This window comes from Amphiprion ocellaris, chromosome 23 (genome assembly GCF_022539595.1).
Source record: "Amphiprion ocellaris isolate individual 3 ecotype Okinawa chromosome 23, ASM2253959v1, whole genome shotgun sequence".
Lineage (NCBI taxonomy): Eukaryota > Metazoa > Chordata > Actinopteri > Pomacentridae > Amphiprion > Amphiprion ocellaris.
This window is the reverse complement of record NC_072788.1, coordinates 23,522,600-23,546,209: the sequence shown is the minus strand read 5'-3', so window position 1 is coordinate 23,546,209 and position 23,610 is coordinate 23,522,600. Positions and strand designations below refer to the sequence as shown.

General features: G+C 39.2%; 2 protein-coding genes across 3 annotated transcripts; both read right to left on the bottom strand.

Annotated features, from left to right (window-relative positions):
- Positions 1–439: 439 nt before the first annotated feature.
- Positions 440–6,054, bottom strand: LOC118469144 (uncharacterized). 2 transcript variants are annotated; one of them, XM_035940806.2, is made up of 2 exons: positions 5,907–6,054; positions 440–1,742 (listed from the first exon to the last, which is right to left on the bottom strand). In XM_035940806.2, the coding sequence occupies exon 2, from the start codon at positions 1,713–1,715 to the stop codon at positions 777–779; it is 939 nt and encodes a 312-aa protein (XP_035796699.2). In that variant the 5' UTR covers positions 1,716–1,742; positions 5,907–6,054; the 3' UTR covers positions 440–776. The 2 variants fall into 2 exon arrangements, with proteins under 2 accessions (XP_035796699.2, XP_035796700.2); XM_035940807.2 differs by having other exon boundaries at positions 440–1,739; positions 5,907–5,992.
- Positions 6,055–10,261: 4,207 nt separating this feature from the next.
- LOC118469530 (uncharacterized) lies at positions 10,262–16,039 on the bottom strand. The gene is made up of 2 exons (XM_035942827.2): positions 15,654–16,039; positions 10,262–11,525 (listed from the first exon to the last, which is right to left on the bottom strand). The coding sequence occupies exon 2, from the start codon at positions 11,496–11,498 to the stop codon at positions 10,596–10,598; it is 903 nt and encodes a 300-aa protein (XP_035798720.2). The 5' UTR covers positions 11,499–11,525; positions 15,654–16,039; the 3' UTR covers positions 10,262–10,595.
- Positions 16,040–23,610: the final 7,571 nt, after the last annotated feature.

The following is a 23,610-nucleotide window of genomic DNA, read 5'->3' as shown; positions in this document are numbered from 1 at the left end:
ACGGGCGTTTCTTCTCCACCTGAACATCACGGACATCAGAGAAACAACGACACTTGTTCAAGTATTTCTCTGAGAAGAGAAAGACACCTGGTGAAGATGATGCTAGTCAGGTATGATGAGCCTTTTACTGACTCATAAATGATGGTTAGGTAAAAAATTGTGTTTACACTTGTAATCAGATGTGATGTGAGTCTAAATTATCTAATGTTAATGTTTTATGTAATCATATAAGACAAGTAACATTAGACAGGGAGGAGCAGTGGAAGAAAGTGAAGGAGAGCAAAGTGATGAGAGTAGAGGAGAAAAACTCATGGTGGCTCCATGAATCAGCTGGCAGCCGTTGCCTTGAGGGTGTTTATATCCAAATCAGGCGACCATTGTAGGAACTACAACATATTTTAGATGTGCCCTCCACCTTTAAGTAATTAACAAACCAACATATTGAACAGATATTTTATTTTGAAAAGTTTTCAAAGTTGCTGCTATTTCCATCAACTTCATTTTATACAGCTCTCCACTGCCAGTACATTCTGAAAGTGTTCACACATTTTTTTCTTGCTTTATGCTGGATTTTAAATCAGACACAGAGGGTGAAACGCTGATTTTCATCTGTGATTTCAGGGTTTACATGAATAAAGTAGGAGCTGCATCCTTCTGTCCAACAGATACAGTTCATGAAGGCAGGAATAATTCAAAATAATGACACAATTCTCGATTATCTATCAGTGGTTAGGATGCATATTGATATTTGTGGTGTGGAGACATAATTTTGCTCATTATTGATTTACAGTTGTAGACACAGTGTATCCTGGATTTGGGAAACCCAATTCTTGTTGCTGTTGTTGCTGCCACTGTTCTTGCTGCTGTTGCTGTTCTTCTCCAGAAGGCAACTTCAGGATTAAAGCACACAGGAATCCATCAAAAAGGAGGTGAAAGTTTGTGAAAACCTGAACATTTGCATAAATAATTTCATAATTCACAAGGTCGTGATCATAGACTGCAGTGCAAAGGAGGCACTGAGCAATGAAAGTGGGAACGTAGACAACCAGGAAGTTGCACATTGCAACAACCATGATCAGTTTCTTCAGGGCAGAAGTGGACGGGGACAAAGTAGGTGCTGTAGATGTTACAATGACGGACAGAGCAAACAGAAACATGAAAGAGGCCAAAATGAATATGGCCGCTTTGGTGACATACAGATAAAGTGGAATTATAATGCCAATCATTAGACCAATCAATGAGTAGGCGATGCGAACCCTGTTTACACTCAGTGGCTGATGACACAGATGATAGATGGACAACGAGGCATTCAGAAGATGAATAATCACTCCAAACCATCTGGACAGGAACCATGTGATTTCAACAGAGAGACAGTTGATTACACCATCGCAGAGCCTTCCAACGATCTCAGCTCCCAAGATGATTGCCACAATCAGATTCACAGCATCCATGCTGAGCAGAGTCATCAGAGAGTTGTAGACGACTTGAACACCCATGAGACTGTTTTCCTGGCAGGTGAAGGTCATGATGCAGGATCTTTTAAAAAGGCTGAGATTGCTGCGATGGTACCAGAAGACCCCGATGATGATGAGGAGGCCCAGCAGGGAGCTTCCTATCAGGTATCCTGCTGCCAGGTACGGGTCTCCAACAACACCTGCTGATCTGAGCATTGCTGCCTCCAGGATGGATTCCAGACTTCTGGAACTGGTCTCCATGATGTGTTGGACTCAGTTGTCGACCTGCTGGAGGACAGAGAAAGAACATCATTTAAACACCATCTACAAAATACAGAGCTGTGAAAAAGTATTTCTTCAATTTCTTGTTGCATATTTGTCACACTTAAATGTTCCAGATCATCAAACTAATATTTATATTTATTTGAATATTAGACAGAGATAACCCACAAACCTGTATCACTCTGTGAAAAAGTAATTGACCCCTGAACCTAATAACTGATTTGGCAGCAACCACTGCAGTTAAATGTTTGTTCCACCTTGTGATCAGTCTTTCTCATCATAATGGAGAAATCTTGGTCCACTTTTCTCTGTAGAATAGTTTTAATTCAGTCACATTAGATGGTTTCAGATAATGAACTGTCCTCTTAAGGTCTTGTTACAAAATCTCAATTAGATTCAAGTCCAGACTTTGACTCCAGAACCTTCATTTAGTTCTTTCTGAGCCATTAAGAGGTGGACTTGCTTGTGGTCTTTGAGTCTTTGTCTTGCTGCATAAACCATTAGTGTTGAGCTTTAGGTCATGAACTGATGGTGGATGTTCTCCAGGAGGATTTTCTGATAGAGAGCAGAATTCATGGCTCCATCAGTGATGACAAGTCGTCCAGGTCCTCCAACCATCACACTATCACCACCATGTTTCACTGCTGGTATCATGTTCTTCTTGTGGAATGCAGTATTAGCTTTTAGCAGGATGTTATCCCAAAAGTTTTGGAGCTCATCCAGACATACTTTCTTTTGCATAAACCAGGTGAACCTTCACGTTCTTTTTGGTCAGTAGTGTTTTGATCCTTCCATCTCTCCCATGGATCCATTCCCTCCAGAGTCTTCCTTATTGTGGAATTGGGGCTCACAGGATTCTATGATAGGACCAATATTATTCACTTTGTATATGCTCCCCTTTGGCAATATTATTAGGAAGCTCTGCGCAAATTTCCCATGTTATGCAGATGACACCCAATTTTATTTGTCTATGAAACCAAAGGAAACCAATCAGTTAGTCAAACTCCAGGCATGTCTGAAGGACATAAAGGCCTGAATGACCTATAATTTCTTCATTTAAATTCAGACATAACTGAAGTTATCGTATTTGGCCCTAAACACCCCAGAACACATTTATATAACCACATAGTTACTCTCGATGTCAGTGCCTTAGCCTCCAGTTTGACTGTTAAAAACCTCAGAGTTATTTTTGATCAGGATGTTTCGTTCAACATACATATAAAACAAGTTTGTAGGATAATTTTCTTTCATCTGCATAATATTGTGAAAATCAGGAACATCTTGTCTCAGAGTGATGCTGAGAAACTAGTCCAAGCATTTATAACTCCTAGGCTGGATTATTGTAAATCCGTATTATCAGGATGTCCCAATATTTCTCTAAAAACCTCCAGCTGATACAAAATGCTGCATCCAGAGTTCTGACAGGAACCAGTAAGAGAGATCATATTTCTCCTGTATTAGCTTCTCTTCTTTGGCTCCCTGTAAAATCCAGGATAGAATTTAAAATCCTGCTTCTGGTAAATAAAACTCTTAATGGCCAAGCTCCATGTTACCTTAAAGACTTTATTGTACCAAATCATCCTAACAGAACCCTTCACTGTCAGACTGCTGGTTTACTTGTGGTTCCCAGAGTTTCCAGAAGCAGAATGGGAGGCAGAGCCTTCAGTTATCTGCTCCTCTGTTGTGGAATCAGCTCCCAGTTTGGATTCTGGAGGTAGACACGTCCTACCCTTTAAGATTAGGGTAAAAACTAGTTTGGGCTGATCAGGATCACTCTCGCTGTCATTTAGTCATGCTGCTATAGGTTTAGACTGTCGGGGGATTCCCATGATGCACTGGGCTCCCCAATCTCACCAACCATTCAGGGCAGATGGCTGCCTTCCCTGGGTCTGGTTCGGTCAGAGGTTTTATTTTCCTGCCTCCCTATCTCAGGCTTTTTTTTTAGTTCCTTCCCATCATCACTCAGAGGGAATCCAAAGGCAACTTTGGATTGTTGGGTTTTCTCTGTTCATAATTTGTAAGGTCTGTACCTTAATATGCTAAGAGCTTTGAGATGACATATGTTGTGAATCTGCACTATATGAATGAAGTTGATTTGAATTTCAATCATGTAGATGGACCTTAACTGAGGCCAGTGAGGTCTGCAGATCTTTAGATGTTCCTCTGGGTTCTTCTGTGACCTCCTGGATTAGATGTTGATGCTCTTGGAGAAATGTTGGTGGTTGGTCCACTCCTGGGAAGGTTCTCCACTGTTCCATGTTTCTCCATTTGTGGATAATGTCTCTCACTGTGGTTCTTTGGAGTCCCAGAGCCTCAGCAATGGCTTTGGAACCCTCCAGACTGATGAATGTCAATGACTTTGTTCCTCATCTGTTCTTGAATCTCTTTAGAACGTGGCATCATGTGCTGCTTTTTCAGAGCCTTTAGCTACTTCACAATGAAGACAGGTTCTATTTAGTGATGTTTAGGTTCAGCAAGCCTGGCAGTAATCAGATGTGAGTGTGGATGGAGAAACTGAACCCAACTGATGAATGAATTTGGTCATTTGGTAGATTGGTAGCTAAGGGGGCAATTACTTTTTCACATCGGACAAGATGGACTGGACAGTATTTTTCCTTCAATAAATGAAATCATGATTTAAAAACTTCATTTTGTGTTTTCTTGACTTATGTTTGTCTGATATCAAAATTAGTTTGATGATCTGGAACATTTCAGTTTGATAAATTTCCAAGAATCGAAGATTTCTGTGTGTGGAGGTGGGGGATGGTTCTTTCTCACAGCACTGTGTTTATCACATATCACCTTTGTGCTGGATGTTTTTATCCCCTCTCCCCTGCTCATAAAAAGCCATAAAACTGATAATTGTGTTCATTTGTGATCCGCTCTATAAAACACACCTACAGCCATAAAATTTAAAGGCATGTTTCCCCACACTGTTGTGTAACATTGCAGCAAAATGTTCTTGGAGGTTTTTATGCTGAAACATTTAAATGTGACAAATGTGCAAAAATAGAAGGTTTCTGAAGGGGGTACAAATACTTTCTCACTCCACTGTATGTCTGTAATTTGAACTCAGATTTCTGCATTTATTGATTTAAAACACAATTCAGGTTGTCGTAAATGAATTAAATTGGCTCAATAACTTGATTCCAAGTCATAAAAACCTTAAAACCTGTGCTGATGCTGTCAAGTATGAAGTCATTTAAAGTAGTGCAGCTAATTCCCTTCACTCAGTGTAGTAATTACTGTAGAAGTTGTCATAACTCAGTTACACTGATTCAAACTGTTGCATTCATTGTTTTGAATTTTGAATGTCAACTTGAAATTTTCCTTTTAACTGGTTTGTTCCTTTCGGTTCAAGTGCAAAAAAAAAAACTAATTCAGAGTCTGACACCATGACGTTTCATTAACCTTTCCAGTTTTCTTTGACTAAGATCACAGAAAACAGCTAGCATAAAAAGAATACTGTGTATTAACATTTTGCATTTGCATAAAGCAAACAGGAATGGTGAAAAAAATATTACTTAAAGTTGACGTTCCTTAAAATTAAGACAATTTGAAAGGAATCACAAGATTTCGAGAGCTCGAATTTCAGCCTGTGGCTTTAATATCACTTGTTACTGAATTTAAATCAACTTAATTTAATAATTCTTTTAAAATGGTTGAAAAAAGTTTATGTTTTTCCAGCATGTCACATTCAGTCCTGATCCTTTTAAGCTCAACCAGCTCATTAATCCAACTCTTTAAATTGATGGTTGATCTTTCAAATTATTTGCTGCTGAAAAAAAACTGACGTTTAAAGTAACTTCATTCAGACCACAATGAGTCATTACAACAGCAGACATGTAAAAGTGAAGTTTTCAGATCAAATGCTGCAGTCTTTCCTTAAAATCCAGAAAACTAATAGTAATCTGCAGCAAAACATTCAGATATTCAACACATTTTGTACTTTTTGCTCATCGGGCTTCTCTTCTACAACTTTAAAGATGTTTTCACTTCTAATCCAGTTGTTTTTTACAGCAATCACAGAGAAAATGAAGATGATTACACTTAACAACTGACAAAACTTGGACTAAAGTCATTATTTCAAACTCTCATCTACTTGGTATTTATCATCAAGGTGTTAAATCATTTCTAAAAACACTGAAAACATTCAAAATTGGGTCTTACTTGATGTGCGAAGCGTTGAGGCTGTTTACTGGTGGAGGAAGCAACTGAGTGACGGACTTTGTCTCTTTGGATGCACATTTATGGCTGTAAAGCTGATTGTATAACTAGACCATTCAAACACATTATTTCCTTTGTATCACCAGACAAACCTTGACCTCATTTCTTTATTGAGTTTAGACCAAATCAAGCAGGATTTTACTTTTGATTGCATCTGTTAATGTGAAAGATTTTCTCTGTTTAAACCGCTGCTGCTTGAACTGAATCCATCTTTTGCTTCCTCTACAACATGAATTAAAGATGTGATGTGAAAAAACAACCCAAAAGTTATGGAGTAAGATAGCTATCTTACTCCAAAAGTCACTTCTTCATTTATTGAACCTCCTCCACAACTATCAGCTCAGAGTCTGGAACAGGTCTTGACGGCAAATACTTGAAACAATTGTATGTTTATTGTTTTTATTGCTTGGAAATCATCAATAAAACTCTGACCTGAAATCAACCCGGTGATGCTGCACTTTTATTAAGACTAGAAGCTACTTATCAAAATCTACATTATGTAAATCAAATAGTCTTCATAGTTTTACAGCTCAAATTTAAAATCAGGCTGAGCAAAGGTCAAAATTGCAACCAAATAAATCTCCCTCGATATACACCAATCACACATCACATTATGGCCACCTGCCTAATATTGTGTTGGTTCCTGACCCATTGAGACCTGGATTCCACTAGACCCCTGAAGGTGATCTGTGGTATCTGGACTCCACCAGACCCCTGAAGGTGTTCTGTGGTATCTGGACTCCACCAGACCCCTGAAGGTGTTCTGTGGTATCTGGACTCCACTAGACCCCTGAAGGTGTTCTGTGGTATCTGGACTCTACTCGACCCCTGAAGGTGTTCTGTGGTATCTGGACTCCACTAGATCCCTGAAGGTGTTCTGTGGTATCTAGACTCTACTAGACCCCTGAAGGTGTTCTGTGGTATCTGGACTCCACTAGACCCCTGAAGGTGATCTGTGGTATCTGGACTCCACTAGACCCCTGAAGGTGATCTGTGGTATCTGGACTCCACTAGACCTCTGAAGGTGATCTGTGGTATCTGGACTCCACTAGATCCCTGAAGGTGATCTGTGGTATCTGGACTCCACTAGACCCCTGAAGGTGATCTGTGGTATCTGGACTCCACCAGACCCCTGACGGTGTTCTGTGGTATCTGGACTCTACTCGACCCCTGAAGGTGTTCTGTGGTATCTGGACTCCACTAGATCCCTGAAGGTGTTCTGTGGTATCTGGACTCTACTAGACCCTGAAGGTGTGCTGTAGTTGTGCTGTAATAATGTTGTGTTGTGCTCCTCACACCATTCCTGAACCATTGTTGCTTTGTGGCACAGTGCATTATCCTGCTGAAAGAGGCCACAGTCATTAGGGAATACTGTTTCCATAAAAGGGTCTACATGGTCTGCAACAATGCTTAGATAGGTGGTTCATGTCAAAGTAGCATCTACATGGATGGCAGGACCCAAGGTTTCCCAGCAGAATATTGCCCAAAGCATCACACTGTCTCCACCAGCTGGCCTTCTTCCCATAGTGCATCCTGGTGCCATGTGTTCCTCAGGTGAGCGACACACCTGGACATCCATGTGATGTAAAAGAAAATGTGATTCATCAGACCAGGACGCCTTCTTCCATTGCTCCATGGTCCAGTTCATGTGTCCATTGTTGGTCTTTCAGCGGTGCACAGAGGTCAGCATGGACACCCTGACTGGTCTATCTATGCAGCTCCATACATAAACCGTGATTCTCTGTGTTTTCTGACACCTTTCTATGAGAACCAGCATTGACTTCTTCAGCAATCTGACCAACAGTAGCTGGTCTGTTGGATTGGACCACATGGCCAGCCTTCCTCCCCACATGCATCAGTGAGTCTTGACTGCCCATTACCCTGTTACTGGTTCACCACTGTTCCTTCCTTGGACCACTTTTTGCTTTGTTTTTCTTTAAATTTTTAGCCTTTATTGTAGTAGACAGTGGAGAGGAGGCAGGAAACGTGGGGAGAAGTCATGGGTCGCCCACTCAACCAGTGGAGCTATCTGGGCATCGCATTGGACCACTTTTGATAGATCTTGACCACTGCAGACCAGGAACACCCCACAAGAGCTGCAGTTGTGGAGATGCTCTGAACCTGTCGTCTTGTCAAACTGATTCACATCCTCATGCTTGTCCATTTTTTCTGCTTCTACCATCAACTTTGAGGATAAATGTTCACTTGCTGCCTGATATATCCAACCCACTAACAGGAGCCATGATGAAGAGATAATCAGTGTTATTCACTTCACCTGTCAGTGATCAGTGTTACGCCTGAACGGTGATTCTATTAATAATGAAGCATCAGTGTGTCGGATTATGCACAGATAAATGTGAGAGGTTTTCACATGATTCATGGGAAGGGAAAGTTCAAATACACAAAAATGTTCTCATTTTTTGAAAAAACTTTTTCTCTAATTTGTCTATTTTAGTAGAGCTTGAAGCAGCTCACTGACATCTGACAGGTGTTTACCAGAAGGCAAAAAGCTGGAAAAAACTAGCGTTATGTTTGATAGTATGTTGTATTTTAAAAACTTGTTGTGTAAAATCTTCATCTTCAGAGTAACTAAAACTGTCTGATAAATGAAGAACAACTAGCTTTAAGATACGATTTTTCCAACGTTCCTGTTTGGTTTATGTGAATCCAAAATGCTAAATCAAAATTTAGCATTAATACTTGGTGTTTTCTGTGATCTTAATCAAAGAAAACTGAAAAGGTTAAAAAAAAAAAACTTCATGGTGTCAGACGATGAAGGAGCATTTATTTGCACTTTCGCCAAAATTGGCAAACCAGTTAAAAGGACAATTTCTAGTTGACATTCAAAATTCAAAACAATGAATGCAACAGTTTGCATCAGCGTAGTTGAGTCATGAAAACTTCTACAGTAATTAATACACTGATTGAAGGGAATTAGCTGCACTACTTTAAATGACTGAATACTTGACAGCATCAGCACAGGTTTTGAAGGTTTTTATGACTTGGAATCAAGCTATTAAGACAATTTAACAAATTTAGTACAACTAGGAATGCGATTTAAATCAATTAACAACGAAATTTGAGTTTAAATTAATTGGTGCTTGGAAAAAATATTTGCCCACCTCCAGAAATCTTCTATTTTTGCATATTTGTTACTCTTAAATGTTTCAGATCTTCAAACTAATTTTAATATGAGACAAAGAAAACACAAGAAAACACAAAATGCAGTTTTCAAATGATTGCTTGATTTCATTGATTGAAAGAAAAACACTGTCCATGTGAAAAAGTAATTGCCCCTTGAGCTACCAACCTACCAAATGACCAAGATAGGAAATGAAACAGTCCAGGTGTGCTTTAAGTGCAGACTTTCAGCTTTTGAGGGTATTTATATTCAGATCATGTTATGATCCTGCTCCAGCCTCTGCCCTTCTTCCTCCTTTTCTCTTTTCTCCCATTGTTCCTCATCTGTTTCTGTGTTGACCTGTCTCTCTCTCTGGCTCCCTCTGTCTGTCACCTCTCCCTCATGTCTCTCTCTCTCTCCCTGTCTCTCTCCCTCCTGTCTCTCTCTCTCTCCCTGTCTCTCTCCCTGCTTCACCTGCCTGCACTCTGGTTTGCTGATTGCTACAATGAGTTTCAGCTGCAGCAATCAGTTCACACCATTCACCTGTTCTCCACCTCACCTCTACCTATTTAAGCTCTGCCCGTTCATTCACTCCCTGCTGGATCATAGATTCACATCCCTTCATGGCTTCCTTTGCATTCCTGGATTCTGTTTCTCCCCACCAAGCCTCCTACCCCCTGTCAGCTTCAGCCCTTGGACTACACTGATTCCCCCATCCTGGATTTCCCTCTCGTGGACTCTGTTTAACTTCTGTTTGTTCTTGGATACTCCCCAGTCTTCAGTACGCCAGTTTTGTTTCCCCAATAGCTTCTGATTCCCTGAGCCTGCCTAGCCCTTAGTTCTGTTTTCCCCTGGTTTTTTGTAAGTACATTGCTGTGTTGTTTGGTTCAGTTTATTCCTGTTTGGTTTTGTGGTTTTTGTAGATTTAGTAGTATTGTTTCTTTTAGTGTTAGATTCGGCTTAATTTATCTCCTGGTTTGTTTTTCCCTTTTCTGTATTAGTTTAGTTATTTGGTTGAATAAATCCTTTTCCGTAAATTCACCTGTCTGCCAGTTTTCTGTGTGCCTGCACTTGGCTTCTCCTGCTTCGCCCCGTAACAGATCAGGTGAACATTGTAGGAATTACAACATATTTTAGATGTGCCCTCCACCTTTAAATGATTGGACAAACCAACATATTGAACAGATGTTTTATTTTGAAAAGTTTTCAAAGTTGCTGCTATTTCCATCAACTTCATTTTCTGCAGCTCCCCACTGCCAGCACATTATGAAAGCATTCACACATTTCTTCTTGATTTATACTGGATTTTAAATCAGACACAGAGGGTGAAACACTGATTTTAATGTTTGATTTCAGGATTTACTTGAATAAAGTAGGTGCTGCATCCTTCTGTCCAACAAGTACAATCTATGATGACAGTAATAATTCAGAATAATGACACAATTCTCGATTATCTATCAGTGGTTGGGATGCACATTGATTTTTGTGGTGTGGAGACATAATTTTGCTCATTATTGATTTACATTTGTAGACACAGTGTATCCTGGATTTGGGAAACCCAACTGTTGTTGCTGTTCTTCTCCAGAAGGCAATTTCAGGATTAAAGCACACTGGAGTCCATCGAAAATGAGGCGAAAGTTTGTGAAAACCTGAACATTTGCATAAGCAGTTGTATATTTCTCGAAGTCCTCATCGTGGACTGCAGTGTAAAGGAGGCACTGAACAATGAAAGTGGGAACGTAGACAACCAGGAAGTTGCACATTGCAACTACCACGATCAGTTTCTTCAGGGTGTCTGTGGACGGGGACGAGGTAGACTCTGTAGATGTTACAATGACGGACAGAGCAAACAGAAACATGAAAGCGGCCAAAGTGAATATGGCCGCTTTGGTGACATACAGATAAAGTGGAACCACAATGATAATCAGTAGAGAAATGAATGAGTAGGTGATGCGAACCCTGGTTACACTCAGTGGCTGACACAGATGATAGATGGACAATGAGGCATTCACAAGATGAATAATCACTCCAAACCACCTGGACAGGAACCATGTGATTTCAACATAATCACACCTGATTACATCATTGCAAGACAATTGAACCAGTGAGGCTCCAAAGATTATTGCCACGATCAGATTCAGAGCGTCCATGAAGAGCAGAGACACTAGGGACTTGTAGACGAGTTGAACACCCACGAGGCAGTTTTGCTGGTAGGAGCAGGATATGATGCAGGATCTTTTAAGAAGGCTGAGATTGCGTCGATTGTACCAGAAAGCCCCGATGATGATGAGGAAGCCCAGCAGGGAGGTTACCATCAGGAATCCTCCTGCCAGGTACGGGTTTCCGACAACACCTGTTGATCTGAACATTGCTGCCTCCTGGATGGATTCCAAACTGCTGGATCTGGTCTTCATGATGTGTTGGTCTCAGTTGTCGACCTGCTGGAGGACAGAGAAAGAACAACATTTTAAACACCACCTGCAAAATACAGAGCTGTGAAAAAAAAGTATTTCTTCTATTGTTGCATAATTCTCATACAAACATGTTCCAGACCACCAAACTAATATTGATGTTTATTGAATATTAGACAGAGATAACCCACAAACCTGTATCACCCTGTAAAAAAAAAATAATTGCCTCCTTGAACCTAATAACTGGTTCAGAGGCAACACCTGCCGTTAAATCTTTGATCCAGCTTGTGATCAGTCTTTTCCATCACCATGGAGGAATTCTAGTCCACTCTTCTCTGCAGAATAGTTTGAATTCAGTCACATTAGGTGGATTTAGATCATGAACTGTCCTCTTACGGTTTTGTCACAGAATCTCAATTAGATTCAAGCCTAAGTCAAGTTTGTTGAGTGAGTTGTTGCTGTACGGTAATGTTTCTCTAGCTGTTGTCTTGGCCATGCTTCCCTTGAAAAAGAGGTCATTGTATCTCAACAAGATCAACCTGGTTAAATAAAGGCTAAAGAAAAAATTTTAAAAGTCCAGACTTTTATTCGGCCATACCAGAACCAACATTTGGTTCTTTCTGGTGGAAATGTTGGTCCACTTTTCTCTGCAGAATAGTTTTAATTCAGTCATATTAGAGGGTTTCAGATCATGAACTGTCCTCTTAAGGTCTTGTCACAGAATCTCAATTAGATTCAAGTCCAGACTTTGACTCCAGAACCTTCATTTAGTTCTTTCTGAGCCACTCAGAGGTGGACTTGCTTGTGGTCTTTGGGTCTTTGTCTTGCTGCATAAACCATTAATGTTGAGCTTTAGGTCATGAACTGATGGTGGATGTTCTCCAGGAGGATTTTCTGATAGAGAGCAGAATTCATGGCTCCATCAGTGATGACAAGTCGTCCAGGTCCTCCAACCATCACACTACCACCACCATGTTTCACTGCTGGTATCATGTTCTTCTTGTGGAATGCAGTATTAGCTTCATACCAGATGGAACGGACCCATGTCTTCCAGAAAGTTCCACCTTTGACTCATCAGTCCACAGGATGTTATCCCAAAAATCTTGGAGCTCATCCAGATATTTTTTTGCAAATACCAGATGAACCTTTATGTTGGTCAGTAGTGGTTTGATCCTTCCAACTCTCCGATGGATTAATTTCCTCCCAGAGTCCTTCTTATTGTGGAATTGGGGCTCACAGGATTCTATGAAAGGGCCAATATTATTCACTTTGTATATGCTCCCGTTTGGCGGGATTATTAGGAAACTCTGCATAAATTTCCAGTGTTATGCAGATGACACCCAGTTTTACTTGTCTATGAAACCAAAGGAAAACAATCAGTTAGTCAAACTCCAGGCATGTCTAAAGGACATAAAGGCCTGAATGACCTATAATTTTCTTCATTTACATTCAGACAAAGCTGAGTTTATTGTATTTAGCCCTAAACACCCCAGAAACACATTTATCTAACCAGATAGTTACTCTCAATGTCATTGCCTTAGCCTCCAGTTCTACTGTTAAAACCTTGGAGTTATTTTTGATCAGGATGTGTCGTTCAACATACATATAAAATAAGTTTGTAGGATAATTTTCTTTCATCTGCGTAATATTGTAAAAATCAGGAACATCTTGTCTCAGAGTGATGCTGAGAAACTAGTCTCTGCATTTTTAACTTCTAGGCGGGATTACTGTAATTTCTTAATACCAGGATGTCCCAAAAATTTCCTATATCATCAAGGCTATAGATCACCTGAGCTGTCCCTTAGTCATGCTACTATAGGTTTAGACTGCTGGGGGATTCCCATGATGCACTGGGCTCCCCAATCTCACCAACCGGTCAGGGCAGATGGCCGCCTTCCCTGGGTCTGGTTCTGTCAAAGGTTTTTATTTTCCCTATCTCAGAGTTTTTAAAATTTGTTTCCCACCATCACGTAGAGGGAATCCAAAGGCAACTTTGGATTGTTGGGTTTTCTCTGTTCTCTGTTTGTAATTCGTAAGATCTGTGCCTTACTAAAGTAAGGGCTTTGAGATGGCATATGTTGTGAATCTGCACTACATGAATAAAATTGGTCTTGGAGAAATGTTGGTGGTTGGTCCACTCCTGGGAAGGTTCTCCACTGTTCCATGTTTCTCCATTTGTGGATAATGTCTCTCACTGTGGTTCTCTGGAGTCCCAGAGCCTCAGCAATGGCTTTGGAACCCTCCAGACTGATGAATGTCAATGACTTTGTTCCTCATCTGTTCTTGAATCTCTTTAGAACGTGGTGGCATCATGTGCTGCTTTTTCAGAGCCTTTAGCTACTTCACAATGAAGACAGGTTCTATTTAGTGACGTTTAGGTTCAACAAGCCTGGCAGTAATCATATGTGAGTGTGGATGGAGAAACTGAACCCAACTGATGAATGAATTTGGTCATTTGGTAGATTGGTAGCTAAGGGGGCAATTACTTTTTCACATCGGGCAAGATGGGCTGGACAATATTTTTCCTTCAGTAAATGAAATCATGATTTAAAAACTGCATTTTGTGTTTTCTTGAGTTATCTTTGTCTAATATCAAAATTAGTTTGATGGTCTGGAACATTTCAGTGTGACAAATATGCAAAAATTGAAGATTTCTGTAGGGGATGCAAACCTAAAATAGATTTTCCTTAAAATTATGAACATTTGAGAAATCAAATGATTTCTAACTTCAGCCTCTGAATTTAATATCACCTGTTAACCCAATTTAGATCAACTTGAATCAATAATACATTTAAAATGGTTCTTTTTTCAATGTTTTTCATTCAGTCCCTGAAAAACTGAAGATTTTGGGAGCAAATACCTTCTCACACCGATGTGTTTATCACATATCACCTTTGTGCTGGATGTTTTTTTCCTCTCAACTGCTCATAAAAATACATAAAACAGATTATTGGGTTCATTTTTAATCCGCTCTATAAAACACACCTACAACCATAAAATTTAAAGGGTCATTTCCCCACACTGGTTTGTAACACTGCAACAAAATGTTCTTGGAGGTTTTTAGGCTGAAATATTTAAATGTGACAAAGATGAAAACATAGAAGGTTCCTGAAGGGGGGCACATACTTTTTCACGCCACTGTATGTCTGTAATTTCAATTCAGATTTCTGTGTTAATTGATTTAAAACACAGTCCAAGTAGTAAATGAATTAAATTGGCTCAATAACTTGATTCCAGGTCATAAAAACCTTCAAAACATGTGCTGATGCTGTCAAGTATTCAGTCATTTAAAGTAGTGCAGCTAATTCCCTTCACTCAGTGTAGTAATTACTGTAGAAGTTGTCATAACTCAACTACACTGATTCAAACTGTTGGATTCATTGTTTTGAATCTTGACTCTGAACTTGAAATTGTCCCTTTAAACTGGTTTGCTAATTTCGGTTCAAGTGCAAAAAATTACTCCTAAACCATCTGCCACCATGACGTTTCTTTCACCTTTTCAGTTTTCTTTGACTCAGATCACAGAAAACAGTAAATATTAATGCAAAACTGTGCTTAAACAGTTTGCATTTGTATAAAGCGAACAGGAACGCTGGAAAAAAATATTACTTAAAGTTGACGTTCCTTAAAATCAAGACTATTTGAGAGGAATCACACGATTTGAGTAACTCTACCTTCAACCTGTGGCTTTAATATCACTTGTTAACTCAATTTATATAAACTTATTTTAATAGTTCTTTTAAAATGGTTGAAAAGATTGAATTTTTTTGCATTCAGTCCTGATCCCTGTAAACTCAGCCAGCTTATTAATCCAACTGTTTAAATTAATTACTGAATTTTCAAAGTATTTGCTTCTAAAAAAAACTGGCACTTCAGTCAAATGGCAACTAGTCATTACAAAAACAGACCTTTAACAGTGAAATTTTTAGATCAGATGCTGCAGTCTCTCCTTAAAAACAAGAAAACTAACAGTAATCTGCCACAAAACATTCAGATATTCAACACATTTTGTAGTTTTTGCTCGTTGGGCTTCTCTTCTACAACTTAAATGATGTTTTCATTTCTAATCCAGTTGCTTCTTACAGTAATCACTGATAATATAATGATATGAGTTAATAGCTTCTAAAAACATTAAAAACATTCAAAATTGGATCTTACTTGATGTGCAGAGTGTTGAGGCTGTTTACTGGTGGAGGAAGTGACTGAGTGACTGACTTTGTCTCTTTGGCTGCACATTTATGGCTGTAAAGCTGATTGTAAAACCAGACCATTCAAACACATGCTCTCTTTTATTTCCTCTGTATCACAAGACAAAGCTGGGCCTCATTTCTTTATTGAGTTTAGACCAAATCAAGCAGGATTTTACTTTTGATTGTATCTTTAACGTGAAACATTTTCTCTGTTTAAACCGCTGCTGCTTGAACTGAATCCATCTTTTGCTTCCTCTACGACATGAATGAAAGATGTGACAGTGAAAAAACAACCCAAAACTCACTTCTTCATTTACTGAACCTCCTCCACACCCATCAACTCAGAGTCTGGAACAGGTTTTAGGATGGGAATCACATGAAACAATCATATATGTTTATTGTTTTCATTGTTCAAATTCTGACCTGAAATCAACCTGGTGATGCTGCACTTTTATGAAAACTAGAAGCTACCCATCAAAATCTGTATCACATAAGTCAAATCGTTACGAGATTTTTACAGCTCACATTTAACATCAGGCTGAGCAAAGGCCAAAATTACAAACAATTAAATCTCCCGCCATATACACCGATCAGGCATAACATTTTGACCACCAGCCTATTATTTTGTTGATCCCTGACCCATCGAGGCCTGGACTCCACTAGACCCCTGAAGGCTTGCTGTGGTATTGTAGTGTCATATTTTTTGGGTACTATGTGCTAAAAGTAAGAGTTGATTTAATTTTGGCAAATGCTATTAGACATGTGTATGAAATGCATAATGATGTATATTCTAGTATGGTATGGTGTGTGTCTGTGGAGGACACACACACACAGCTGGAAAATCACAAAGTATAACCTGTAAAAATAATGTGTATATGATAATATATCCTGTAAATTTATACCATTTGTACTCATATAGTAACCAACATTTGATCTTCCAACGTGTTGTTGATTTAAATTAACTTCATTCACCACAGAAACCATCAAACATCACTGAATCCTGCAGAATATTGACTCAGATTACCTGCAGTTGTGTATCAGAACCACTAGATGTCAGTAAACAACCACATTTCAGTCTGCATCAAAGTCATGGAGACACACCTTGGTCACGTGACTTAAAGGTATTATTTTAACATTAGCAGTAACTTTAATACAGACTGACTCATCTCACTGAAAATGATTTAGCTCAGCTTTCATTATTTATCCTGATCACAAAATAAATCCCCACAGATCTCCTGCAGTTCTAGCAGCTGACATGTCATTGAACACAATGCTGTTCAGCTCCTTGTTCAGTGGGAGCAGGACTGGTTCATTGGTAGGGATGGAGATGGAGAGACAGACCTGCTGAGTCTAACGCTGCATCATGTATAAACTAACTGATGCATTATACTGTATTATTTTACTTAAAGGAACTCAGCAGATTTGAAATGAAACACATTTAATCCAGTGATGTCATTTTAGTGACACACACATTCATGAATTAATACACATAATACGAGAAAATCACACATAATTCAGAATTGGACCATTCTGCGAAATGAACAGTGCAGCTTGTTTTTACTGGACTTTCAACTGTAATATAAATACTTTTATGGCTGTAAAGGTTCCAGATATTTTTTTTTATCACTGCTACGGACAAATTAACGGGTGAATTTCTACCAATAATAGACTACATCCACCTTCTTTTGTCCAAATATAGTTGCACATTGTCCCTGCTTCTTTTCTCTGCATTCTTTTGGATTTCTCTTTAAAAAGCTGAGACACTGACATTCTTCAGTCACAGTTCACTAATATTCACACCTGGTTTGAAGGCAGGACTAAACCATTTCATTAAAATCAAAATAATTTTGTCAATGATGATTTGTAAAGAGGGCAACGAGAAGATGAGCGGTTTGCATTGAGGGATCTTTCTGCATGGAGTCTGCATGTTCTCCCTGTGAATGCCTGGGTTTTCTCCCAGTACTCCGGCTTCCTCCTCCTTACTGGTGATTCTAAATTGTCCCTAAGTAACTTGTCTGTATGTGTGGCCCTGTGATAGACTGGGTGTCCCCTGCCTTCGCCCTGAGTCAGCTGGGATAGACTCCAGCCCCTCTGCAACCCTACTGAGTATTAAGTGGTGTATAGATAATGGATGGATGTTTGGCAATATCTATAGTGAATGGAATGAGGGATGAGATCAAATGAAGGACTGCTGCAAACGACTCCAAATCGAGCGTAGTCTCCATATAAAGCACTCATGCAGTTCCTGCTCTGATCTGATCAACCAACTCTTCAATCGATGAGTCAACTTTGGGTACAGGTTAAAATAAACGTATACCAGAGAATTCCCATGTTAGTACAATGGCTCAGGAGATAGCAGCATGAAGGAGGAAACTGAATGTGAGTAACCAGGTTTTACATTTATTGAGAGAATACATTGCACTTCCCATACAGAGATTACAGTTAGATTTTTTTGGTATAAACATAAATATAGAGTTATATTATTAACATTTTCTACAATAGAACAAAGTTCAGCAGCAAAGACATGATGTGCAACATTTGCAAATTATACAAGTCTGACATCAATAGTCCTATTAATCATTACTGAAGTCTAAGACTCATATTGAAATTGAGAAGTTGTTTAGATTGAGTGTACTTGATTTGAATTGACCATTAAAATGATCATTTGTCAGGCAGCTTTAAATAGCCATGTCAGAAACCTTGCTGTGTATTCAAATGAATTAATGTCTTTCAGCCCTGAACACCTGCTCTGGGATCAGTCAAGCTTTGGATTCCTCCATCTGTCAAAGAGCTGTGCATGAGGCTTTAGCAAGAGTCACACTTTCTATGAATAGTTTTTGAATTTTTGTTTAAAAACCACAAGTTTGGAGATACAGACATTTTCTTGGTGTCAAATTTTTGTTTCTGGGTTTTACTGTAAGAAACAGTCCAATGAAATTTGAGGAATGTGTCACCAAAGCCTAAAGCCTCAAGTGACTTGAAAAAAAATTGCTGCTTTTTTGAGGGCATTGATTTTGTCCAATTTGGTGTCAAAGGTTTTGGAAACCAGGTTGCAGTTTTTATGAGCTTTATGTAAGAAATGAGTGTCACGGGCCGACCGCAACTGAAATCAATGAAGGATAAAATACCACGATAACAAAATGGAAACACAATAAAGAACTGAATACAAGGAAGGAATCCAGGAAGCTGGAGAAAATCCACACATACACATTGAAACTCCATGCAGAAAGATCCCGGGAAGGCAGGGACCCAGACTGCAGATCTTCTAGCTGCAAAGTGCTAACCACTAAGCCAATTCTGACACTGGAGAAATAAACTAAAGAAATAAGAAAACTAATGATCGATAAGACTGTATTTTACATGTACAGGTGTATGTGTGGAGTGGGGAGTTGGAAGTGAACAAACAAATCAGACTAAAGATATTCTGAGAACACAAAGTAGGAAGGTTTTCTGTATATTTCATCAGCTGCACATGAACATTGCAAAAATGACTCCTAAAGTGAGGACCGTCTTTGAACTCTGCAGCTCTGTCCTCGTTTTAAGGCTTGTTTAGCTTTGTTTGGTCTTTACAGCATTTACTGCTCAGTGCTGTCATCAGCTTCATCTAAAGCCTCAGCAGACAGCTGACACAAACTTAGCAACAAGCTGGTAAACAACGTCCAACATCTAGCATTAAAAGAGATATATATTCATTATATATTTTACATTATAAGGAGAAGGTGAAGACCAAACCAGAGGATGTTTAAATCAACAATTTTTTGGTCTTTTCTTGGCAAATTCACATATCTGTAAATGCCAGTATTATGCAAATCTGTGTCAATTTATCATTGAGTTTTTTTTTTTTTTTTTGGCAGGTCACAAATTATGGTTACTATCATCGATCAATCATCTGTATCACTGTTTAATTTTTTGTATTTTAAGTGATTTTGTCTTTCCCATATTTTGTCCTAATCCTCAGTTGATGTTGTTCTTGCAACACACTAATTTCCCAGCTGTGTGTAGAAACAGCAAAGGCAACACCAGACTGCTGGGAAGACTAGACCAGATAGCAACTGTCATTATCACACACTGAGCACTTCCCACTGAGGACAATACACTCCAAACCAGATTCCAAGCAAACCTCAACACCAGCACTCCCAGTATGACCATAATGGTGTAGAATGCCCTCTGCTTTGATTGGTCAACCCTCTTCCTGCCCCCACCCTGTTCCCCTGGACCTGGACGAATCAGAACACAGAGAACAGAAACACTGCAGAAGGAGACGACTGTTAAAGATAACGTCAAGAGGCAGAAATCCATGATGATGAAGATGTTCTTAATAAGCACAAAACAACTGTCTACAAAGCAAATCAGCCAGACACAGCTGATGCTGATGTTTCTGATTCTGATCCCTCTCTCTTTCCTCAGGCTCAGGTAGGTGATGGGATGAACCACAGCCAGGTAGCGCTCCACACAGGTCAGGACGTGGAAGAACGTCTCTCCATACCAGGTGACAGACAAAAAAAAGTACGCCACTAGAAATATCTTCTCATGATTACTGCAGATACCACAAATCACAAGGACAGACCCAAAGACACCCATCATCTCCATGGTGACCATGTTGTAGGTGAAGCTGTCAGAGTGACTCATGGTTGCTGCTGAGGAGGTGGAGTGATGTTGTCTCCATTGTTGGACACCATGGTAGATGATGAAGATGCAGAGAGGGAGGAGGAGGAGGATGTAGGAGATACGATACGTGATGTAGATGAAGAAGCTTGGACTGGTGATGTAACATTTCATGAATGGAGAGATGAGATTGTTGGAGGAAATGTTTGGATGAAGAAGGGAGTCATTGGAGGATGAGGAGAAGTTTACTGACATCTGGAAGAGAAAAAGACATGACAATCAAATGGGTTCAGTCTAAAAACTATCATTGGTTTTGTATTTATGAATAAAGAGGGATAATATTTTTTAGATAATTCAAAGAGCACCAACCTTCAGAGTGTTTGTTTCTGAGTTTCCTCCCTCTGCGTCTCTCTTCTGTGGACTCTGTGGAGTGTTTGATCCAAAGATACTGTACTGGCTGTATATCAGCATCACTCCACCCCTCTCTTTCTTCAAATATGTTTCATTTGCATTAAAAAGAGGAAAAAAACACTGACAATGACAAACTGATTATCAAATCTGACAAATGAAACACGCACACACACATTCAAATTTAATTTGACATACTCAATTCAAATCAGTCATTAACTATGTTCTCTGTACATGGTTGTGTTATTTAAATCACAACTGTGATTGTGGTTTAGAACTATGGTGCTTTACTATAACTGTCACACCATTAATAATCGTGGATTTACACTGATCAGTCACAACATTATGACCACCTGCCTAATTTGTGTTGATCCCCTTTATGCAGCTAGAACTCCTCTGAGCCAGTGATGGACTCAGGACCTCTGGAGATGTTCTGTGGAACCAGGATGGTGGGAGTGAATTCTGGGGGTGCTGTGGGTTGCAGGGTGGAACCTACCCAGATCAGGCTTATCCTGGCACAGTGCCCAATAAGATTTGGATCTGGGGAGTGTGGAACCCGGGCGAACACCTTAGCTCTGTTGTGTTCCTCACTCCTGAGCAGTTTTTTGTGGTGTGTTGGGGTGCACTGCCCTTATTTGCCTGATCAAGCCCTGCCTGAAACAAAACAAGGACCCACAGCAATTATCTGCAGGCTTATATTTGAATGAAATAATAAAGACAGCCGCTCTGGGCACAATCATTTGATTTGATTTGATTTGATTTGAATACAAACCAGTCGCAGATGATGTAAAAGTCATTTTAATTCTAACAAATGATCATCTTAATGGGCAGATCATTAACCACTGATGTATTGTTGAACAAGGCTCTGTGCTCTGGTCCTCAGTTTGGCTTCTGATCTCCCTGGAAAAGGAGAGAACCAGGAGAACATTTGCCTAAAGAAACAAACTGTATAAAAAATAATGAAAATGTGCAAATTGACTGAACATGCAAAACCTTTACCTGTTACACAATCACACTCATACGCACACTGATGTTTTAAAGTTCTGTATATGTGGATCAGATCTCAGTTTCCACCAGTCTGTGACTCTGTAACGCAGCAGGAGGAAGTTCAGAGAGAAACACTGCTGACAAGGTGAGTCCTTTAAACCTATTATCACAGGTTTTAGTTAAAATAGTTTGAAGTGGAATCTCTCTACAGACAGCCTGCCAAAACAACTTCATTTCCTTACATTCCCAGAGGCAATGAAATCTGGTCCCTATAGTTGTTTTACACTTTGGACAGTTTGGGGATGTTTCTGTTGTGTATTTACTATAAATATAGGGGGATATATAAACATTTTGTAAAATATTATATTGCATATCCCTGCATCTGCTGCATATTGATATTTTAGAGCGTAACAGTAAAATATCTTCCCATGATTCTTTATCAGTTTCTACCTTGAGTAGTGTACACCAAGATGATCTTAATGATTCAAGCCTGTCCACTTTTAAATTTTGTAGCTTACAATGAAATCTGGACACAAAGCGTTTATGCTTTTGGCATTGCAGAGGTGTTCCTTCTCGTAACTGAAAGTCATCTGAGGGACTAAGGCTGTTCATTTTGTTGTACACATAGTGTCTGATCTTACTGGCTTCCACAGAAGGAGCATTTTGTCCAAAGGCAGTTTTTCTGTGTGGGACCTCACAGTGCCCTCTAGAGGAGGCCCTGGTCCTGAGACCACTAGCTGTGAGTCCTTTTATTCATAAAGTCAGGCATGGGGGGCAGGGTGAGTCCATGGAACACCTAGTAGATCAAACAAGCACATTTAAAATGTTTAAAATTCTCAAAGCTCAATAGGTTGTGCTTCTATAAGATATTACAGACATGATATGACTTTTATTTTCTATCAAATTCTTCTGACGATTTTTTATAAAGTGCTTTATTAATGTCTTGAATATAATTTGTTTTCAGAATCGGAAAGAGCATTGACACAGGTACATTATTGTTGGAAGAATCGTCATCCTAATTAAGTGAAGATTCAAGACCTTTATTTATCATGAACACAACGATACATAGTATAATGCGCAGTTCAGTGCATTTCACTGCACATTATACTATGTATCATTGTGTTCGTGATAAATAAAGGTCTTCACTCTAAATTCTCGAAAGAAAGGATATGGAGAGGTTCTTCCAACTGATCATCTTTTCGTGAATGTGTTCAATCAAAGGATTAATATTTTCAACATAGAGTAGATCAATTTTGGGTGTGATTTGAACTCCCAAGTAATTAAGGCCTATCAGGGCCCAGAGGAATGGTTTGATGAAGGATGGTTCGACATGATCACAGCCAATTTAAGGCATTATTTCTGATTTCCCAAAATTGCCCTTATACCCAGATATGTGCCCAAACTCTTGAACACATTCAATCAGTGCCAGTATTGAGTTAGTTGGGTCTGTTAAAGTCAAAAGTAAATTGTCTGCATATAATAAAAATTTGTGCTCCTTCGCCCCTATAATTGTTCCCTTATAGCTATTGCTAACAGCTCTATTGCCAGGGCAAAGAAGACTTCCTTGGGCCATGTCTCTCGTTAGCGGAATTATTTTTAGCAATAATTACATTGCCAATCATCATTTACAGAATTATTTCTATTTATATAAAAGTGAACTGTGAGTGATGAGTGTCAGTGTCTCAGCTTGCTAAAGAAAAGTCTGTCTTCCAACAAGAGAAAAGAAGAAGAGGGAAAATAGTTGATCACCAAACAAGGTGAATGTAATCACTGAGTGGTGGAAATGTACATATTAATTACCTGTATGAATGGAAAACACTGAACTAAATCTTTTTGAGTGAAAAGAATTCAGACATTCTCATTATTTTTTCTCATGATGATCATTATAAGAGATAAAAACAACCTATTGTATGTATTGATGCTGG

What these genes read in the sequence shown, in the direction of transcription:
- LOC118469144 (XM_035940806.2), bottom strand. Translation starts at nt 1,715, where the DNA reads ATGGAGACCAGTTCCAGAAGTCTGGAATCCATCCTGGAGGCAGCAATG.
- LOC118469530 (XM_035942827.2), bottom strand. Translation starts at nt 11,498, where the DNA reads ATGAAGACCAGATCCAGCAGTTTGGAATCCATCCAGGAGGCAGCAATG.